Source organism: Larus michahellis, chromosome 12 (genome assembly GCF_964199755.1).
Source record: "Larus michahellis chromosome 12, bLarMic1.1, whole genome shotgun sequence".
NCBI lineage: Eukaryota > Metazoa > Chordata > Aves > Charadriiformes > Laridae > Larus > Larus michahellis.
Genome location: NC_133907.1, coordinates 5,270,704 through 5,289,698, shown reverse-complemented (window position 1 = coordinate 5,289,698; position 18,995 = coordinate 5,270,704). Strand labels below are relative to the sequence as shown.

At 61.5% G+C, this 18,995-nt stretch overlaps 3 protein-coding genes across 10 annotated transcripts; 1 reads left to right on the top strand and 2 right to left on the bottom strand.

The window, feature by feature from the left end:
* REM1 (RRAD and GEM like GTPase 1) lies at window positions 1–3,306 on the bottom strand. The gene is made up of 4 exons (XM_074604752.1): window positions 2,822–3,306; window positions 2,514–2,596; window positions 1,100–1,304; window positions 1–904 (listed from the first exon to the last, which is right to left on the bottom strand). The coding sequence occupies exons 1-4, from the start codon at window positions 3,135–3,137 to the stop codon at window positions 627–629; spliced, it is 882 nt and encodes a 293-aa protein (XP_074460853.1). The 5' UTR covers window positions 3,138–3,306; the 3' UTR covers window positions 1–626.
* A 496-nt stretch (window positions 3,307–3,802) lies between these two features.
* On the bottom strand, window positions 3,803–18,783 carry C12H20orf96 (chromosome 12 C20orf96 homolog). Of its 8 annotated transcripts, none has more exons than XM_074605313.1 (11): window positions 18,456–18,783; window positions 11,686–11,749; window positions 11,335–11,452; window positions 10,841–10,983; window positions 10,069–10,227; window positions 9,487–9,586; window positions 8,900–9,057; window positions 8,671–8,772; window positions 7,691–7,774; window positions 7,276–7,394; window positions 3,803–4,412 (listed from the first exon to the last, which is right to left on the bottom strand). In XM_074605313.1, exons 2-11 carry the CDS (start codon window positions 11,704–11,706, stop codon window positions 4,352–4,354), a joined length of 1,065 nt encoding a protein of 354 aa, XP_074461414.1. In that variant the 5' UTR covers window positions 11,707–11,749; window positions 18,456–18,783; the 3' UTR covers window positions 3,803–4,351. The 8 variants fall into 8 exon arrangements, 4 of the variants coding, with proteins under 4 accessions (XP_074461414.1, XP_074461412.1, XP_074461416.1 ...); XM_074605311.1 differs by lacking the exon at window positions 18,456–18,783 and adding an exon at window positions 12,625–12,978; XM_074605315.1 differs by lacking the exon at window positions 18,456–18,783 and adding an exon at window positions 12,181–12,549.
* On the top strand, window positions 13,908–15,523 carry SOX12 (SRY-box transcription factor 12). The gene has a single exon (XM_074605316.1). The coding sequence runs from the start codon at window positions 14,496–14,498 to the stop codon at window positions 15,384–15,386; it is 891 nt and encodes a 296-aa protein (XP_074461417.1). The 5' UTR covers window positions 13,908–14,495; the 3' UTR covers window positions 15,387–15,523.
* Window positions 18,784–18,995: the final 212 nt, after the last annotated feature.

Here is an 18,995-nt window from a genome sequence, read left to right as displayed (position 1 = left end):
TCCCTGATGAGGTTTATTCTGCAGATCGAGGGTTTTCCCCATTGTGCCAGTACAGGAAAACCTCAGTCCCAGAAGCGCTGGTGCCAGGGAGATGTGGCATAAAGCCCTGGCATGGGGAGGCTGGGGGTGCCAGGCGATGCTGTCCATGCTCCCCCAGCCCCACTCCCCAGCCAGGACTGTCCTCAAGGTGGACACTGCTATAGTGCCCTCACCGGTCCCTGCCACCTTGTGAAGGACGGGCACCATGAGTGGGACCAGCCACGCTCCCAGCAGCCTCCAGAGCTGCTCCAGCTCTGCACCGGGGCATGGCCACCCCTCACCTCTGGCTCTCCAGGAACATCTGTAATCCAGGAGCCCACCACCGCAGGCACAGATGCCCATCCCACCCTCTGTTCCATAGGTGCAGCCCAGAGGACACAGCCCCACTTTTCCCCTCTCCTGGAGGGGAAGTGGCCGGATTCAGAGCACCCCAGCCACCCCTCAGCACCAGTTAAAACAGCTCCACGTCCTCAGCATCGCTCTGGCCCCGTCTCGGCTCTCCTTGCACCCACAGAGCTGCCAGCCACGCTGCTGGCAGAGAGGAGTCCCCAGCCCGGGTGTGCGGAGGGACGGGAAGGCGGCGGCTCTCAGAGCACAGACAGGTCGTGGCAGGACTTGGAGCGGACTTTGAGGGCCACCTTGCTGTTGTTCCTGGCCACCAGCCTGTCGAGGAAGCGCCGGGCTCTCTTGGTGAGGCTCTCCTTGCGCTTCTGGCCAGGCGCGGGGCGTGCGCGGGCCTCCTTGCCCCCACGGCGCAGGCGGATCTGCCGTACCACCCCCTCGAAGAGCTCCGCCACGTTGTGCTGCAGAGCCGCCGACGTCTCGATGAACTTGCAGTCAAACACCACGGCGCAGGCACGGCCCTCTGCAAGGGAAGGGCAGGGAGGGGGTCACGGCCCCGCTGGCACCCCAGGGGATGGGCACAGCCACAAGCGGGGCAGTGGCTGCACCTCCAGGGACAAGGGGAGAGATGTGGGGGAAGCAGCTGGGCAGGGAGGCCGGGCATAGGGTCCCCCCTGGGCATCTCCTCCGGCCAGACCACCCCACCACCACCACTCACCTTCGACGGAGACCTCGCGACACCGCACCAGGTCGGTTTTGTTCCCCACCAGGATGATGGGGATGTCCTCGGCCTGCCGCGCGCGGCGCAGCTGGATGCGCAGCTCCGAGGCGCTCTCAAAGCTGCCCCGGTCAGTGATGGAGTAGACGATGACGTAGGCGTTCCCCACCTGCAGGCACTGGCTGCGGCGCCAGTTCTCCTCACCCTGCCACCACACAGGGAACAAAATGTCACTGCCCTGCAGGGGCTGCTGGCAGCCCCAACCGCTGCTGGGTGACAGCAGAGCACCCCAACACTGATGGGACCTGCCAGCACACGCCACCAGCCCCCACATCGTGGGCAGCAGACACGTGGGCCCCATTAATAAAGTGCAGATTAAAAGTTCCTGATTTTGGGGGGTGTTTGAGAGTTTCCTCTTCTATTGGCAACAAAGTGGAGCTGTGGGCTCAGCTCAGCTTGGGGGGCTGAGGCTGCGCCTTCTGGAATCACCCTTGGTCACACAACGCCCATGTTGTGGGTGCAGCACCCTGCGTGAACCAGCTGTCCCTGCCGGGCAGGGTGGGATTAAGCAATAATGGAAATAAAAGGCCGTTGTCAGGGTGTTACGGTACTGGGGTATCTCCTTAGAGTGCAGCCACACACAGGAAATGCAGCCCCAGCCCACGCGGGTGCTGTGCCCACGTTCACAGCTCTGGCACTGGCTCCATCCCCACTCCCAGGGACTGGTTGCTGCCCGGTGGTACCCATAGGAACGCCGAGTCCCGGCATCGAGGGAGGCAAAGGGGTGTTTTGAGGGAGGTGATGACAGCGGTGCTGGCATTTCTTCCCAGGAGATGCCTCTGAGCGCTGGGCAGAAGGAATGCCCCATGACAGGCTCCCAGGGCCACCGCTCTGCCTGTTGAAGCACGTGCCCTGGCTGGCAGCATTGTCTCACATGGATTTGCTCAGTTGGCTCCGTCAGCCCCATTCCCAAACCATTCCCGTGCATTTCTCAGCAGGCTGGCACCATGCTTCTTCCCCACAGCCCCTTCTTTCCCACCCCCGCCCCCGCTCCCATCTCGTGCGAGGGGCACCCTGCACCCACACCACTGCTCCTGTGCTTGTGATGCCCCATCACGAGAGCCCCCACTGGCCAGAAGACAGCAGGCAGCCTCTCACGCCAGTGAAAGGTGGGCAAAGAGCCATCAGAGATGTGACCCCAGCCCCTGCCTTGCCCAGTGTCTCTGTCCTGCTCTGCGGTGAGGGCAGCGGCAAGCCCTGGACATGGCTGGGAAAGCCCCAGGGAGCTTCATGGAGCTCAGAGGACTTGAAGCAGTGGCTGTGCCCGTACAATGTCCCCTGGGCACATGCCAGCTCACTTGGCCCCACCAGCAACACAGGCTTCCCACAGCACCCAGCCCTGGCACTGCCATACCCGCTGCTCTGGCTCCCAGGTGTCCATCACCAGCAGTGTGGTCTCCTCGCCATCCACAGACAGTGTGCGCTCGTACGCAGCCCCTACGAGACACCGGGAGAGCCCGGTTGGCACGGCACTGCCCAGGCACCGAGACCTGATCCTGGCCCCAGCACTGAGCTCCCCTCCATCTTGCACACGGGTTTTTCCCATCACGGGGCCATGCACGCAGCTCAGACACACGTTACCTCCATGCCACCTCCTCTGGGCCCCGCAGTAGGCGACCCTGCTGCAAAGGGGCCCCAACCACCTCTGTACCAGGCACCCACCTCCGTGCTGTTCCAGCAGGTCCCGCTCCTGGACGCCGGCGAAGACGTTGACCAGGCTGGTCTTGCCCACACCGGGGTCACCCAGCAGCACCACGCGGTACAGGGGCTCCCAAGAGCTGGAAGAGCCTGAGGACTCGGAGGACCAGCTGCCCCGGGGGGCCGCGGCCCTGCCACCCGGCTCGGATGCGGAGTGACCGAGCTGGGGATGGCAGGGCTCGGCCCGGGAGGTGGCACCCGGTACCCCGGGCCGCGGGAGAGGGGTGCTGGCCCTTCTCCGCAGCGGGCTCTTGCTCCCACGCTGCGTGTTCAGGGTCATCTGCGGCACCGAGGGCAGCGGGGCTGGGAGAGGCTGCCCCGAGGGGCCCCGGCTCCCTGCAGCCCCCCCCCAACCGCGTCAATCCCGGTGCCCCTTCGAGCCGCCGGTAGCTCGGGCGCAACTTTCCCCGGGACAGGCTGGCCGCCGCCCGGCCCGGGCTTTAAACCCCGGGAGGCGGAGCCCCTCGCCGCGCCCGGTCCCTCCCCCGCCGGACACACCCCCGCCCGCACCGGTCCCGGCCCCGGCCCCGTCCGGTCCCCGAGGTCCCCGCGGGGCTCCCGGTGCCGGGTGAACGGCGACTTCCCCCGGGGCGCGTCCGATCGGTGCCGGGGAGCAGCGCGGGGGACGGTGGTCGCACCGGGAGGCTGCGGGATGCGCTGCCGCGGGCGGGGGCTCCGCTACGCTCCCGCGTGGGGCAGGGTCCCCCCAGTCCCCCGAATCCCCCGGCCCCGCTCCCCGCGGCATCGGCCCCGCTCCATCTCAGGCGGTGCGGGGCAGGGCACGGCTCCACCGCTTCCCCGAGTAAGGAGCGAGGCGAGCCCGGGCCGGTCCTGCCCGATGCCCGGAGGGGCTGTGCTGTGCTGGGACCTCAGAGCCCTGCTCGGCCCCTGCCCCAGTGCCATCACCAAGAGCCGGTGATGGGAAGCGCAGCTGGAGGCTCGCTTGGCACGGGCGAGAACGGGAGATGGTTTTATTTGAACCCCTCAGTTGGCCCTGAGCCACGCAGGTGCTGTGGCACCAAACTGCCCCAGCACCGGCACCCCGCGCTGGGACACCAGTCCAGCCCACACTGGGATGCGCTGGTAGGGAATCACGGCACCAGACCCAGTCCCAGGACACCTCTCACAGTCACGGTCACAGTGACCTTTTGGCTTCAATCCATCCGGCGTTACCGCAATGGTATGAAGGGGACGGGTCAGCCTGTAAGTGCAGGAGGGCTGGCGATGGCTCCCCAGGAGCTGTGGTCGCGGGGCTCACCCCGCGCTCCTTCCAAGGGACTGCAGCCTCGTGGCTGTGAAAACAGCACAGGCCACACGGACCAGGAATGACGGTAACACCTTTACTGCACCATAGAACCACATCAGTGAGTCCCCAGGGCAGCTGAGCAGGGCTGGGATGGAGAAGTGCTGATGGGGAAAAGAGGGGCTTTGCAGCTTGGCACCTCATCTGCACCATGCGATCCCTCGGGCCTGCGAGCGGAGCCTGGCCGAGCGTCAGATGAGCGGCGTCTCCTCGGCGGGGATGCTGAGGACCACCTCGGTATCTGGTGTGCACCTGAGAGAGAAATGAGAGTTAGGATGGACAAACCAAAGAGCAGGAATAAGCTGCCGTGCTTCGGACGATTCGGTGTGAGGAAGAGGAGGAGGAGAAGCTCCTGTGTGGCCAGGGTGGGAGGTGAGTGGCTGCTTGGATGCTCTGTGCAGCCCACCCAGAGCCAGGAGGTGTCCTGTCCCCTGCATGGAAGCTCCATCATCAGAGGGCACAGGACAGGTGGAGGGAAGCCTCCTTGTGTCTGCTGTGCAACCTTCTCCGTGTCCCTGGGGTCCAGGACTGGTTTTTAGTGGCGAGGGCCCAGACACTTGTTCTGGGACTCAGGACAAAGCAAGCAGCTGAGACAGGAGCAGGAAAAACCCTTTAAAAACAGATGAGCGTTGTTTTGCACAGCCCCTGTTCAGCACGAACCAGAGCCCGGCCCATCTTCCCGCTCACCCCAGCACTAATTCACTTTTCAGTTCACCCTTCACGATCCACCCCGGCCACTGACCACTCTGCCTATGACAGAAATCAGCTCCAAGCCTGAGCCCTGCTCCGCAGCCCTGCCTTACACCGTGCTTGCAACTGAGCCCTCTGCGAGGCAGGCTCCATGCTCGCTGGCCTTCCCAGAGAGGCAGAGCCAGATGTAGCCCCTGGGGCTCTGAGAGGGAGAAGGAATGAAATTAGCCACTCCTCGCTGTCAATCCTGAAAGACAAACAAAAGCGGAGAAAGCCCGCCGGAGCAGCCAGGTACATCTGCTTTCTCGCAGAGAGAGGACAAGCACAGTGAGCTGGGCTTGCTCAGAGCTGCGCTCATCCATCTCCGTCTCAGTCCAGGACAAACTGTGCATCCAGAGTGTCCCCAGCACAGGGCTTGAAGCTGCTGGTGAAATCCAGCTGGAGTTCCTTGAAGCAAAAGGGTTTTTAAAGAGGAGAAACTGATGGGAACGGATACACAGAGGGTTACAGCTCCTCCGGGCTCCGCGTGCAGGGACCCAAGGAGGGCCCGCAAGGGTCTTGTGTTCCTACACACCCTTACACTTCTAGGCTGAGCGCAGCTCAGGTCTGATTTTGCTCTTTCAGGAAGCAAATCCAGTGTCTGGAACCAAAGGGTTAATCAGAAAAACCGACGGGCTGGTGAAGTCGTGTGAAAAGTTGCAGGGAGGTCAGTGGGAAAGGGCTGAGGGATGGCGGAGAGGGCTCTGGCACAGGCTCCCGCCTGTCAGGGCGGGTAAGCACCAAATGCCTGACTTGTGATGTTACAGAAACTTTCCACTTGGGCCTTCCTGCTATTTTTAACTCTTCTCCCAGCCACCCTCAGTAACTCCAGCCCCACCAGCTGTCGAGGCTAATTAATTCCTTCTTTTTATCATTTTTCTATCGGAAAAAAATTAAGTTGCACTAATCCATCACTCAGCCGCTCGCTTTCCCCCGCAGTCTCCTGACACGTTCCAGGCTTTCCTCCCGCTTCGGCTCGTGCCTCTGCAGTGCTGCAGCCATACCTGGCTTCCAGCTAAAACCCAAGCCCTGGAACGGGAGATCTAGCCCCTCTTGTCATCTGCACCACCATCGGTTTGCTGGGTGAGCGTCTGCTCATCCCAAGGGATGATATTTTCACGCAAAATAACCCCTGTGTGTACACGAGGTGCGGAGGAGCCGAGGGCCTGCACCTGCAGCGCCAGGACCCGCTGGAAAGGAATGACGCCGATAACAGACACATCTGTGCCAAGAACAACTTGTATAGGCAGTTGCGTAAATAAACGTGCATACGCACGCTGTTCTGCACACAACTTACGGGTTTTGGGCTACAACATACTTGAGATTTAAGCACATTTGACCCATTTTTCTCTCAGGTTTGTACCCCTGGTCATCAGACAGCACAGAAAGCCGAGGCACCTCAGCAGCTCTAAATCATTGCTGATTTTTGTGATTTTTTCTGCCCTGGGCAGGACCCTGCTGTCACGGGACAAGGGGCAGCGTTACACCTTCAGCCTGCTGTAGGTATGGTGGACAATAGCTTGTCACAGCCGGCTGTTGTTATGTTTAAGCCCACAGACTTGGCCCGTCTGGGTCTGTCCCTGGAGAGGAGAGCCCAGTATTCCTGTGATCGAGCTGGCAGGGCCTTTTCCCCATCAATGCTAAGTGAGGATTCACCTTACGCTTTGTAATTCTTAAATCCAGTATCAGCACAGCACACACTGGCAAGCAGGAGTGGGGACTACCCACAACCTCCACTCAGGATGTAATTAGCTACCAGAGAACCGGGACAGGGAAAGAGGAGTGAGAAAGATAACAGTTTTGCTTTTTTGTTGCCAGCCAATGCCACCAACACAATTTTTTACATATTAGGGAAATGGCTGCCCATCTTTGTTCTCACAGAGCACAGGTGCCATTTGACACAACCAGCAAGGTGGCTCTAGATGGGCAAGACCTGCCCCAACAGGGATGCTCCTTGTGGGCCTGATGCCTTCCCTCAGTTTTGTTTCCCAACCACAAAGCGAAAACAACAATAAAGTAAGAGTCAGTGCAGGCACAAGGGCCTTGAAAAGCTCTGCTGGTCCTGACTGTCCCTGGCTGCAGCCACTAATAATCTCCACGTGCAGGCTGCGCAAAGGGAAGCCCAGAAGAGAGATGTGATGTGACCAAAGATCAGTATTAGAGCTGTGGCTAGTCCCTAGCTGCTCTTAGGCAAGACCACGAGACCTTGCTGCTGTTTTCCCCAGCAGAACCCAATGTAACTGTGGGTTTATACCCCGGGCTGGGCATAGCTTTAACAGTGACATCTGCAGAAATGATGGGGTAAGGTTATTAGCACTCAGTGACAAAGAATCTGCAGCCCAAGGGCACAGAGAAAGGGCTGTGCACACCCACTGACCAGCCTTACTTGGGTCTGTGGAGAAGGACATCGGCAAAGATCAGCTCTCTTGGGTCTCTTGCACTCTGACGGAGTGTCTGGATGCTTCTCTTCAGTTCACGAATCTCTTCCTCCAGGTCCTTAACAATCTGCATGAATGACATTTCTAAGAGTTCTTTAGTTTGTAATAGGAGCAGGAATTAAAGTTTTAGAGATTTTGCAAACAGCAGAGCTAGAAAATATCCCTTGTGCAAGTAAGCCCCTACCAGGCTTCCTGAAACACCTGATGGACTGCTTCACCCTCAGGATGTCCTAACAGCCCCCTGACTCCACTGGAAATGGAAGGCAACGTACCCCACTAAGGCAGACAAAAGCCTCACGAAGGGCAAGGGCTGAGGGTGGCTGGCTCTGCTGCACTGCGCTGGTTCTTCCCCAGCTCGCTCACCTCCCTTTGCCTCAGTATTCCACATCGCAGAATGTGATTGTTTATCACCATCTGTTTCAGGCCATCCTGGTGCAGCAACTTCTCCTGTGTGGGTGAAGAGAAGAAAACCAGCTGCAGAAACTCCCCAGTAACCACCAGCATGAAACCCTGCCACTGCTGGGTGCCAGTGCTGGCCGTATCCGGATGTGTCACTCTTCAGGAAAATTATTTCTGCCCAAACAAGATTTGGGTTCCAGCTCTAGAAAGAGACTGTTGTTGAGATCACATTGTGCTGATAATGGAAAAAGACTAAGGAACTCAAGAGATCCAGTTCAATTTCCCAGGGAAAGCTTATTAATATTGCTTGGGTAACTTTTATCACCTGTGCTTACAAATTCACCTGTAAAAGAGTACAGCAGTTCTGCATCAGAGCAGGCTGTAAACGGAGTCAGTAATTAATATTTTCTTAGTGCTCTCAAGCTGCTAACCCAGGAAAAGTGCTAAGAACATCACGCGAGCAGGAACTGTGCAACAGGAGTTCCTCCTATTTTGGGAAGAACAACAGAAGCCCCTGCTCTCTAGTGCTGCATATAGTTTAATTTCCTCATGAATTTATTACAAACATATGTATGTGCGTTGCCACAGCGGTGCCACAGCCAATTAGCACAGCAGCTACCTAAATAATGTAATAAAACAGGGACCGTAAAAGCAGGGTGAATGCTGGGTCACACTGCACTCACCTCCACACAGCAAACTGTCAGGAGTGAGAATATTTCAACACATCAGACTACAGCAGCAACTCAGAGGTGCTTCTCCTGTACCCTCCCAGCCTGACAAACAGCTCCTCTATGGCATCAGGAAGGGAGCAGCAATGCTGTTACTCTTTGGGTGCTGGCCGCACCGTGCTATTGCTAATGGGCAACGTGTGGAAGCCCCTGCCTTGTCTGCCATCTCCCAGAAACTGATGCCCCTTGCTGGGACGTCACATGAACTCCACAAACCTCCACGACTTTCTGTAACATTGCCTCTTGTTCTGCTTGTGCCTTCTCTTCTAGTTTCTCCAAGATGGCCTTCCCCATTTTTTCTGTCTTGTCTTTCTCCTCCTGAGAACAGCAGGAAGCAGTGCACAAAAACAACAGGAGCCTTAGGCAAGATCACCATTGCGTTCCTTCCTCCCCTGCCCTCTCTTTCCTCCCTGGCAATGCTGCAGGAAAGGAGAGGTCTCAGCACCTGGTGTTGCTCCTTCAGGCTCTGGATGCTGTGCTGCAGAAGAACTATCTGGACATCTTGTTCCGGATAGTGCCCATTGATGTAGGTCCGCAGGACACCGAGCTCATCCTGGAGAACCTGTACCTTTGATGTGGCTTCCTCCAGCTGCTGCTGTAGCTCTGATTGAAAGTCAAAAGAGAAAATCTCAACCCAGGGGTTCCAGACCTTCGTTTCTTCACGAAGGATTCCATCCTGCGTTTGCCTGAGCCCTTCTCTCTACAGAGATTACACACCCTGTGGGGAGTGGGAACAGACACCTACAGTCAGACCGCCTTGACAATACTCTGCCCCAGGAGGGTGGTGCAAACAGCTGCCAAGGAGGAGATTCTTCCAACCCGCCTGAGCACAGGCTGCCAGGTGTCACAGGGCTCTCCCCCTCCTGACAGGCTGACGGGAAGATCAGACCCACAGAGCCAACGGGATTCATTTTCAGAAATGGAATTGTTTGACATTTATAAGATCAACACAGTGTCTTTAACCTACTAAGATGGAAAGCAAAGGTAACACGGTTGTATAGACTGCGTTTCATAGTAATGGGAGCAACTCACTTCCCAGATTCTTTTCCATTGTTTTTTCCATTTCCTGGAGCTCTGCCCTTGCTGTGTCCAGCTGGTTTTGATTGAAGGTCTGCACCATTGCCTTCACCCTCTGCACAGGGAGAAATCCAGTCACTGCTCATTCCGCAAAGCTCTGAAACATTCCCTTACACCATCCCTGATGTTTCTCTCATGTGCTGTTGCTTGCATTAGCAGCACAGAGGAATCTGTCGGTGTGGCTGGTGCCAGCTCGTGCACAGGAGCTGCTCTGGGGAGCAGAGTGGTGCTTCAAGAGTCAGATGGAGCCAAGGATGTTATGAAGGGATGTATTTGGGTTGTTACAGGGGTGACTGCTGTTGCTTAGGACAGTTACAGTCAGGGTGCTCTCATGGCTTTAAAACACAGGCACAAAACAAGAGCACCTCGCAGGATCTTTGGGCATCAAGGAGCTCCCCCCAGGACTGGGGATGCTCCAGTCACACTCAGTGCAGTTGAGGGGTCTGAGCAGCACCTGGCCCTTCTCTAGTATTAACGAGTAATGGGAAGTTCTGCATTCTGCTTAAATGGCCCTGTTGGTCAATGCTAAAGCCTCACCTGAAATACTTCGTACTGCTGCAGCAACACCCTTGCTTGCTTGGCAGTGCTGTCATCAGTGTGCTGGATGTCCTTAATCAGCCGGTTGTTGGTCTCTGCCAGGTGGGCACTGTGCTGCTTCATCTCCTCGATGGCATTTTTCTTCAGATTGGTCAGATCCTATGAGAATTTGTGAATTAACGTGCTGGGGACTCCAGCAGTACCATCTGCCCCAAGTTTTCTTACCACCTTCTGCCATCTCTGGGACATTCCTGCCCCATGGTAACAGCACCAACACGACCCTGGCCATCCCAACATCAAACAGCAAACCTCAGCCTCAGTTCCGAGGCTCTCTGACTTCCCCCGTGCAGCATACCCCTGCTCCCACGTTCCTTCCTACCAGCTGGAGGATCACTGTCTCTTCTATAACCATCTTTCATCTACTAAAAAGCTGTGGTCATGTCCTTCACCTCAACCTTCTCTTTGCTAGACTGAGAAAATCTGATACCAACAGTCTTTTCTAACAGGTCACATTTCCTAAATCTCATCCCTCCTACTGCTACAGTCTGGACTCTCTCTGGGTTTCTCTTAATTTTTCTTGATAGACAATATCAAGGTTAGATTACACCAGCATTAAGCAAAGCAGCATAATTACCTCCAGTGTATTAATAAATAAACACATGCCATTTTGCAAGAGTGAGTCAGGCTGCTAGAATTTCCTCCATAAAGGCAGCTGGGGTAACTGTATGGATTTGCTGCCTGCATCCCAGCACTGGATATTTGTGGCACGTACCGTGATAATTTTGATCTCTTCCATGGTTTTAGCTAATTCAGCCTTCTTAAGTGCTAATTTCCTCTGAGCAAAACTTCTGTATTTCTCTGGGGATGATGATGTCTCTGAAGGCAAGGGTGGTTTTTTACTCAGCATAAATGCAACTGGTGAAACAAAAAAGAGGCCTGTGCTTATTTCACAGTCCGATTTCAACGCCTTACATCTACTCTCTCCTGTCATATGTGGCTGAGGAAAATATAAAGAACAACTGAGAGATTGAATTCAAATCTTCTGTGGCCCCAGCGAGAGTGGCTTGCAGTTACAGCCCAGGAGCTGAGCCTGCAAAGCACTGCCTGGGCTTTTCTAGTTCTCCCCTTTTATTCTCAGCATTCCCCCTTGGGTAATTTTCTTGTGGCTTTTGCTGAATGTGTCCCAGCAGAAAGCACGGAGTTAATGCAAAAGCAGCACCAGTGGGCAGGGGCAGCAGGGCACTGTATAAGGGAATCTCTCCCAACCTGGCTTGTTCTTCTCCCCTTTCTTCTTCTTGTCTTCATTGGTGAGCGGTGGCAAAGTCATCCTGCGGGGTGGAGACTTCCTCTCCTCTGCTTCTGTCTTCTGCCATTTGCTGTAATCCTAAACTCAGCATGACAGTAGCACAAAAAAGATCGGGAGTCAGAGGCAGTGTGTGAGCAAGGACCGCTCTGACGTGACCCACAGTTCCGACTCCCCTCTGAATCTCCTCTGGGGCTTCCAGGTCTCCCTTTGTGCCCTTTACCAGCAGCAAGTCTCAGGCGTGTTTGAGAGATGCTGCGTTTATAACCACAGTAGTGTAAGTGCCATAAATCCCACTGGAACGAGAGACTTACCAGTCTCTTGAACCCCTCCATGATACTTGGAACCGGGCCCTGTGCATCCACCTCCGTGCAGGCTCTGGAAGGAAAAAGCGTAACCCCAGCGAGGAGCTGAGCCCCGCAGCTCTGCCTGTCCCCACGGACAAGCCTCTGTAGGTCCAAAGTCAGAGCTGAGAGGCAGCGACACCCCCTGGACTACGGTATCCTTAGTGAACCCCACCATCGCCTACCTTCCCTGCCCACGGGGAGCACCCTACCCCTCCTCCCTGCCAAATGGGGAGCCCCCTGCCCACCCCCCATGGGGAGCTCCCCTCCCCACCCCATGCCCCATGGGGAGTCCTCCTGCCTGTCCCCTATGGGGACACCCCCCGACCTGCTCCTTTGTCCCGTTGGGAGCCCCCCTGCACCCCGAGGATTCCTCATACCCCATGGCCTTCCGCCATCCTCCTGCCCTCCGGGGATTCTCCATGGCCCTCTGCCACCCTCCTGCCCCCCGGGGACCCCCCGTACCCCGCGTCCCCGTCTCCCGGCTCCGGGCCGGTCCCCATGGCGACGCCAGGCGGGTACGGAGGCCGGGCGGGGCACGGGCTCACGGGAAGGGGCGGGGGAGGGCGCCCCCTGCCGGCTCCGCCCCGGCGCCGCACGGCAGGAGCCCTGGGGGCAGAGGGGCGGGATCCACCGGTCTGGGATCCACCGGGACGGGATCCACCGAGCCGGGATGCGGGCCGGACCGGAAAGCCCTGCGGCACGGGCCCCGTGGGACGGGGACTCAGCTGCCTGTGGGGCCGCTGTGGACTGGGAGGGAGCAGAGTCCGCGGCGGTAGTGTGGGGTGAGGGCTGGCCGACCGGGAGAGCCCGGAGCAAGGCAGCCCCGGTGCAAGGCAGCCCCGGTGCACGACGCCAACGGGCACGGAGGAGCCGCCTCAGGGCCCCGCTGTGCTAATGGGCACTCACCCGGTCCCGCCCGCGGGAAGGGGTGCGAAGCCTTGTGGGTCGGGGGGAATGGCCAGGCAGGTGCTTGGTGCCAGGGTCATACAGGAACTGTGTGGCAAGTGCCCGGTGCCGGGCACGGCCTCCAGCCACACCGGGCGGGAACAACTCGGGCAGGCCCCATGCTACCAGGCCTAGTGTGAGGCCCAGGTGCGAGGGGGGTTGTGTGGTGTTCTCCGGGTAGTGGGGCTCCGGGGGACAGCGGGCAGGGCCCGGGAGTTCAGTGCAGGGCCCGGGGCAGGCCGCAGTGCCCGGGGTAGGCCGCGGGCGGCGGCCCGGTCCCGGGCCCCACTCGGGCCCCCTGTTACCACAGCAACTGGCGGCGGGCGGCGCAGCCAATGGGGGCGCGCCTTGCGGCGGGCCCGCGCGCCGCGGCGGCAGCCAATGGGCGCGGCCCCTGGCGGGCAGCCGGCGGTCTCCGGGGTAACAGGGGCCGCCGCCGCCGCCCCATTGGTGCCGCCCGCGGAGGGGGCGGGGCCTGGCGGGGCCGGGCCGGGCCGGGCCGCGGCGGGGGGACAAGACCCTACTCGTGTCACCGGGGGCAGCGGCGTGGGTACCCCCCACCGTGGGCAGCGCATCCCCCGCCCGGCGACCCGCGCTCCCCGTCGGGCAACCGAGCCCCGGGGGGACGCCGCCGGGGCGGGGACGCGTCCACGAAGGCACCGGCCTTCCCACGCCGCGGGTGGGGCGAGAGCTGCAAGCCCCAGCGGGACGGCCTGGGGGCTGTCCCGGGCCATGGCTCTGCCCGGGGCACCGGAGAGCCGTGTCCAGTCCGGAGTGCAGCTCCCAGGGGTCTATGAGGGGTGTAGGGGCTCCCGGGGGTACCCACGTGCGGGTAGGGGGGGGGCACCGGGGACACCGAGGTGCGCAGACCGGGGGAGCAGCGGATACTGGCAGTAGTTGGAGCATCCCCGGGTGGGTACCGGAGGTCACGGGGTGCCCAAACCGCGGTACCGCGGCGCTCGTGTGAAGGTACCGGGGGTGCTGTGCTGCTCAGGTGGGGGCACCGGGGTGCCGTGACGGGGGTACCGGGGGGTACTGGGGCGTGCCGCCCTGCCATTCTCTCCAGCAACCCCTCACCGGAGGGCTCCCATTGGCGGAGCGGGATATTCCCCCCCGCCCCGCGGCCAATGGGCCGGGGGGGGCGGTGCCTCCCATTGACAGAACCGGCGCGGCGGTGTTTACCGGGGGCGGGGCGGCGGCGGCTATAAGAGCGGCACCGGGGGGCGTGCGGCTCCCGGGCTGTCCGCACCGCCCCCGCGCACCCCCGACCCGCACCCGCCGCAGCGTCCCCGCACCGCACCCGAACGGAGTATCCGCCGATTCAATCGGGGAAGAAACCCCGGAGCATCCTCGGGGCGGCGCGGAGCATCCCCGGGCCGATACAGAGCATCCCGGAGCATCACCGAGCCGGTCCGGACCATCCTCGGGGCGGCGCGGAGCATCCCGGAGCATCCTCGGGGCGGTGCGGAGCATCCCGGAGCATCCCCGGGTCCGTACGGAGCATCCCCGGGTCCGTACGAAGCATCTCCGAGCATCCCCGGACCGGATCGCTGCGGAGCATCCCCGAGCTCGGAGACGACCGGGCCGATCCCGGGACCCCTCCGGAGCATCTCAGCGGCCGCCGCCCCGGCGGAGCCGCCCCCGCCGTGCGCCCCCGGGCCCCGGCGCGGCCCCCTGCGCCCCGCCCCGCCGCCGCCGCCCGCTCCGCACAATGGGGGCGGCGCGGTGCGGCGCGTAGCGGCGGGCGGGGAGGCGGCGGGCGGGGGGGGGGAAGAGGAGGAGGAGGAGGAGGCGGCGGCGGCGGCGGCGCCGGGGGGGTCCCGGTCCCCGTCATGGTGCAGCGTGGGGCACGGGGCCGGGGCGCGGAGGCTCGTCGGGAGCCCTGCGCCCCGCTGCCCACCCGTGACGCCGAACCCGCCTGGTGCAAGACGCCGAGCGGGCACATCAAGCGCCCCATGAACGCCTTCATGGTGTGGTCGCAACACGAGCGTCGCAAGATCATGGACCAGTGGCCTGACATGCACAACGCCGAGATCTCCAAGCGCCTGGGCCGGCGCTGGCAGCTCCTCCACGACTCCGAGAAGATCCCCTTTGTCAAGGAGGCCGAGCGCCTGCGCCTCAAGCACATGGCCGACTACCCCGACTACAAGTACCGGCCTCGAAAAAAGGGCAAGGTGGGCGCCGGCGTGTCCCGCCCACGCCTCCCCGTGAAGATCAAGCCCTCCGTGCTGGGCCGCGTCTCCTCCAGCCGCAGGCAGCCCGCCAAGCCACCCGACGCCCCGCAGGAACCCGCACCGGAGGTGCCCACCGAGGACTGCCCCGCGGCACCTGGCATGGCCGCCTGGCACATGGCACCCACCGGGGAGAGCAGCCCCCAGGAGCCCCCCGCGCCCCCAAGCCCTGCTGCTGCCTGCCCCGAGCCGGGGAGATCCCCAGAGAGCGGGTCCCCCTCTCCCATGTCAGCCGGGTCCCCTCCCTCTTCCTTCAGCTCCTCTGATGAGGAGCTGGAGGAAGAGCTGCTGGGGGTCCTGCCCGGGCGGGCCCCCGCCGGTGCCGCCTGCGGTGCCCTGGACTGGTCCGTCTTCGACAAGGACCACGACCTCTTCCCGCGGGGAGGCTCCTCGCACTTCGAGTTCCCGGACTATTGCACGCCCGAGGTGACGGAGATGATAGCAGGGGACTGGCTCATGTCCAGCATCTCGGACTTGGTCTTTACCTACTGAGTCCCACGCTCTGCAGGTAATGCTCTTTCTTTTCCCACAATCAGGTCATATATAAAAAAAAAAAAAAAAAAAAAGAAAAAAAACCAAACCGAAAAAAAACAGAAAAAAAAAAAAATCAAAACCAGCTGTTTACATGCAGGAATCAGGTATTTTGCCTTGAAGCCGCTGGAAGGCAGAGCTCCCTGCTCACCCCATCCCCCCGGCACACACCCACTCCTCGTCCGTCCGTCTGTCGGGCCCTCGCCTCGCGACTGCAGGACGCGTGGCCGGCCGCCGCGGTTATTTACCCGTGAAATGCGAGTGTCTAATCGGGTTTTCATTGTCAGCGCCCGGCCCCTTCCCCCTGTGGCTCTGGCCACCGCGGCGCTGCCGGCCATGGCTGCTCCTGGCCGCTCCCTTCCCCGCCAGCCACTGCCCCGTGTTCCTTCCTGCTCTCTGGGAGCGCCCATGCCAGCCCCGGCTCCCGGTGCCAATCCTGCCCTCCCCATTCCTTGGGGAATGGCCAATTCCTTTTGATTTTTGACTGCATTTAAAGCACGTCTTCAGTTTTCTCCTTTTCCTTGTGGCAGCCCTTGGGGAGGGATCCCTGGCTGTGCCACGTGCGGGGGTGACAGAGCCGTGTGGAGCCCTCCCTGCTCGACACCCCGTTTCATGGGGATCCCCGGCTTTGGGGGTTCAGTGTCCCACGGGACAGGCTCTTTCCCTGCGGTGTGCGCTCGCCGCCGCTGACTTTGGGAAGAGCGAAGTTGCGCGCACGTGATCCGCACGTGGCCGCGGGAGGCTGTGTTGTTCCTCTTGCCGGGCAGCTGTGCACCCCGAAACCCGGCGGGAACGAGCCCTTCCCGGAGCAGCCAGCCCCCATTTCAGCCTTGGACCCCGTGCCCACGTGGGACTCGGTCCCATCCGGCTCATCTTGGCCGCTGGAGCCGGGTCCCACCGTGCCCGGCCGCGGTGGGCGATTCTGCCGGGGTGGTGGGGAGCGTGCTGGGTGGCTGGGAAGGGATGCTGAGGGAAATCTGCCTTAAGCAACCACCCAAACGGAGCTGAGAGCAGCGGCAGCTGATGCCGGTGGGCGCACGGCGTGTGGGCGATGCTCTGGCGCGGTGCTCCTCCACGCCGTGCCCCGCTGCCGGCTCCGCCAAGAGCAGGGGCTTCCCAGCGGAGCGCTGCCAAGGAGCTTCCCGGCAGGGAAGGTCCTGCCGCAGCGTCTCCTCCAGCCAGGTTTTTCTTTGCTTTTCTTAATGGCTCCTTCCTGCAACGAGCTGTCTCCTGCTGCCGGGGAGCACGTGGCTGTAGTGTCGGCTCGGTGGCCGCCGCAGGCTGCGTTTTTGGGTTAGGGGCTGCGCTCAGGTACGGCTGTGCTGTGTCGGGTGGTGGCGGGGACCCCGACCACCCCGAGCTGCGGGCCCTGGGGATGTGGCCATGGCAGGGGCTGGCGGCACCCGGAGGAGCTCTACTGGGCTCAGCAGGGACTACAGCTTGAAGCAGCCACTGAGGTCCCCCATGTCCCTGATTCCCCAGGGGCTCTGGGTGTGTGGGAGCCCCTCTGGCCCTTCCCAGGCAGTGGGGTGCTGGGGACAGTGGGGCACCTGCTCCCTGGGGCTCTGCCTCCCCGTTTTGGGGCTGCGGGTTCCTCCGGTCTCAGGCTGCCCCGTGCCTGCCCACTGCTATGGGGCTGGACCGAGTTGCCACCAGGGGAAGGGTATTTCCCCCCCCACCCTGGGCCCTGGCATCCCCCCAGGGTGCCTTGGAGGGGGGGACCTGCCTGGTCCCACTGCCAGAGGTGCCAGTGGCCCTGGCTCAGCCGTGGGGACAGGCACCACGGCGCAGGGAGAGGTGTGTCCCCGTCCCCTTCGCAGGGATGCTCGGTGTCCCCCAGCCCCATCCCGGGTGGCCTCGGGGTCCCCTCAAGGCGCCTCCCTGACGGCCAGCCATCAGCATTGTAGATGTGTCGGTGTGTAGCGGTAGCTGTGCGTGTGTGTGTCGGCATTGCGTTAGCCGCGGTGTTTCAGTAGCCCCGGTGCGGGTGCCAGCCTGCCGAGGCAGGCGGGTGTCACGCATCAGACACGTGTTCCCCGTATAGAGCGCGTCCCCGTCCCTGCTCCCCCCAGGCCGTTCCCCACCAGACCCAAACAAGCCAAATAAGCGCCGGGCCAGCCGCGACGCCGGCAGCCTGCTCCCGCCTCGCCGCCCTCCTGGGGAGGCTCTGCCTTCCCACGCCAGGAGCACCCCAAGCCCCCTCCCACGCGTGAGCCGGGTTTGGGGTTCCCGTGGGGTCCTGTGGCCCCGGGGCTCTCCAACGCGCACAGATCTCACCCAGCACCTCGGTGCCTTCTCGGGCTGCGCGGCCGCCTCGCGCCGTGGCCAGAAGCGCTTGGCAAAGGTGCCGAGGCTGCCGGCCGCCCACCCTCCATCCTCGTCCACGGGGAAGCCAAAGCCCCCAGGCACTGGCCTGAGGCCATGGTGAGGGTCTCGCGTCATACATGTGCTTTGCCAGTCCTGCAGCTCGCGGGGCTGCATCTCCTGTTCCCAGTGGGGACACGGGTGGCCCGGGGTCCCCGCGGTCCCCTGCGTGCCGCGCATCACCCGTGGGCCGAGGTGCTCCCTCCACGGACTGTCAGGCGAAACATTTCCTCAGGAGCAGGTTCTGGGTCAGCGCCAGAACCGGAGCCAGAGCCGGGGCCCCCCCCCCGCCCCCACCTTGCCCCGGCCACAAGCACAACACCATCCGCTTCGTCCCTGTCCCCCTCCCCGCCCCCTCCCCAGTCCCCTGTCCCCCTCCTCGAGACTCGCTGGGTGTGTTTGTTGGGGGAAGAACCGTTGTGGACAGTGGTGGATTTTTCTGTGCTGTGTGGTTGTAGTGCTTAGAGACCCCCCCAGCGTGCGGCCCCCTCCCGCTGCGCCCCCCGCCTCCCCGCTGCCCGGTGCTGGCTGGCATGCGTGTGCGAGCGTGTGTGCGTGCGCGTGCGACATCCCGTCATCACTAGAGACAAAGCGAATAATAATAATAATAATAATAATAAATAATAATAATAATAATAATAAATTAATAATAAAAATAAACCAAACCTCTCTCAGGAAGAAGCCGCCCCGGCGGTGGCCGAATGGGCCGGGGGGCCCCGGAGCCGGTGGGGCCCCGGCGCAGCCTGCGGACGGGCGCCAGCGCTCGGGGTCACCTTTGTAGTGTCGTGTTAGTGAAGGGTTCCTGTATCTGTTGTCTTGGAGAAATAGGCTTTTAGCCGAGGGGCAGCCCTGGTCCCCGTCCCATCCCGGGGGGAGGCGGGGGGATGCGATGTGGCCGGCTCCGGCTCTGCGGGAGCTCGGCTAATGGTTATCCTGACTGTTGTGACTATGGAATAAAGTGTGTTGGTCTGCTGCCCACGGCTCCGGCTCCTCCTGCGCCGCCTCGCTCCTCCCAGGGGGGCGCGGGGCTCCCGGTGGGATGTGGGGTCCCCCAGGGAACATGGGGCTCCCTCCCAAGGGGATGTGGGGTTCCCAGCGGCCAGCACCCACCTCCCAGGCGTGTCTGCTCCCACCCTGACCCTCCGCTCCCACCTGGACCCTCTGCTCCCGCACCAGTCCACAGGATCCCACCCTGAGCCCCAGTTC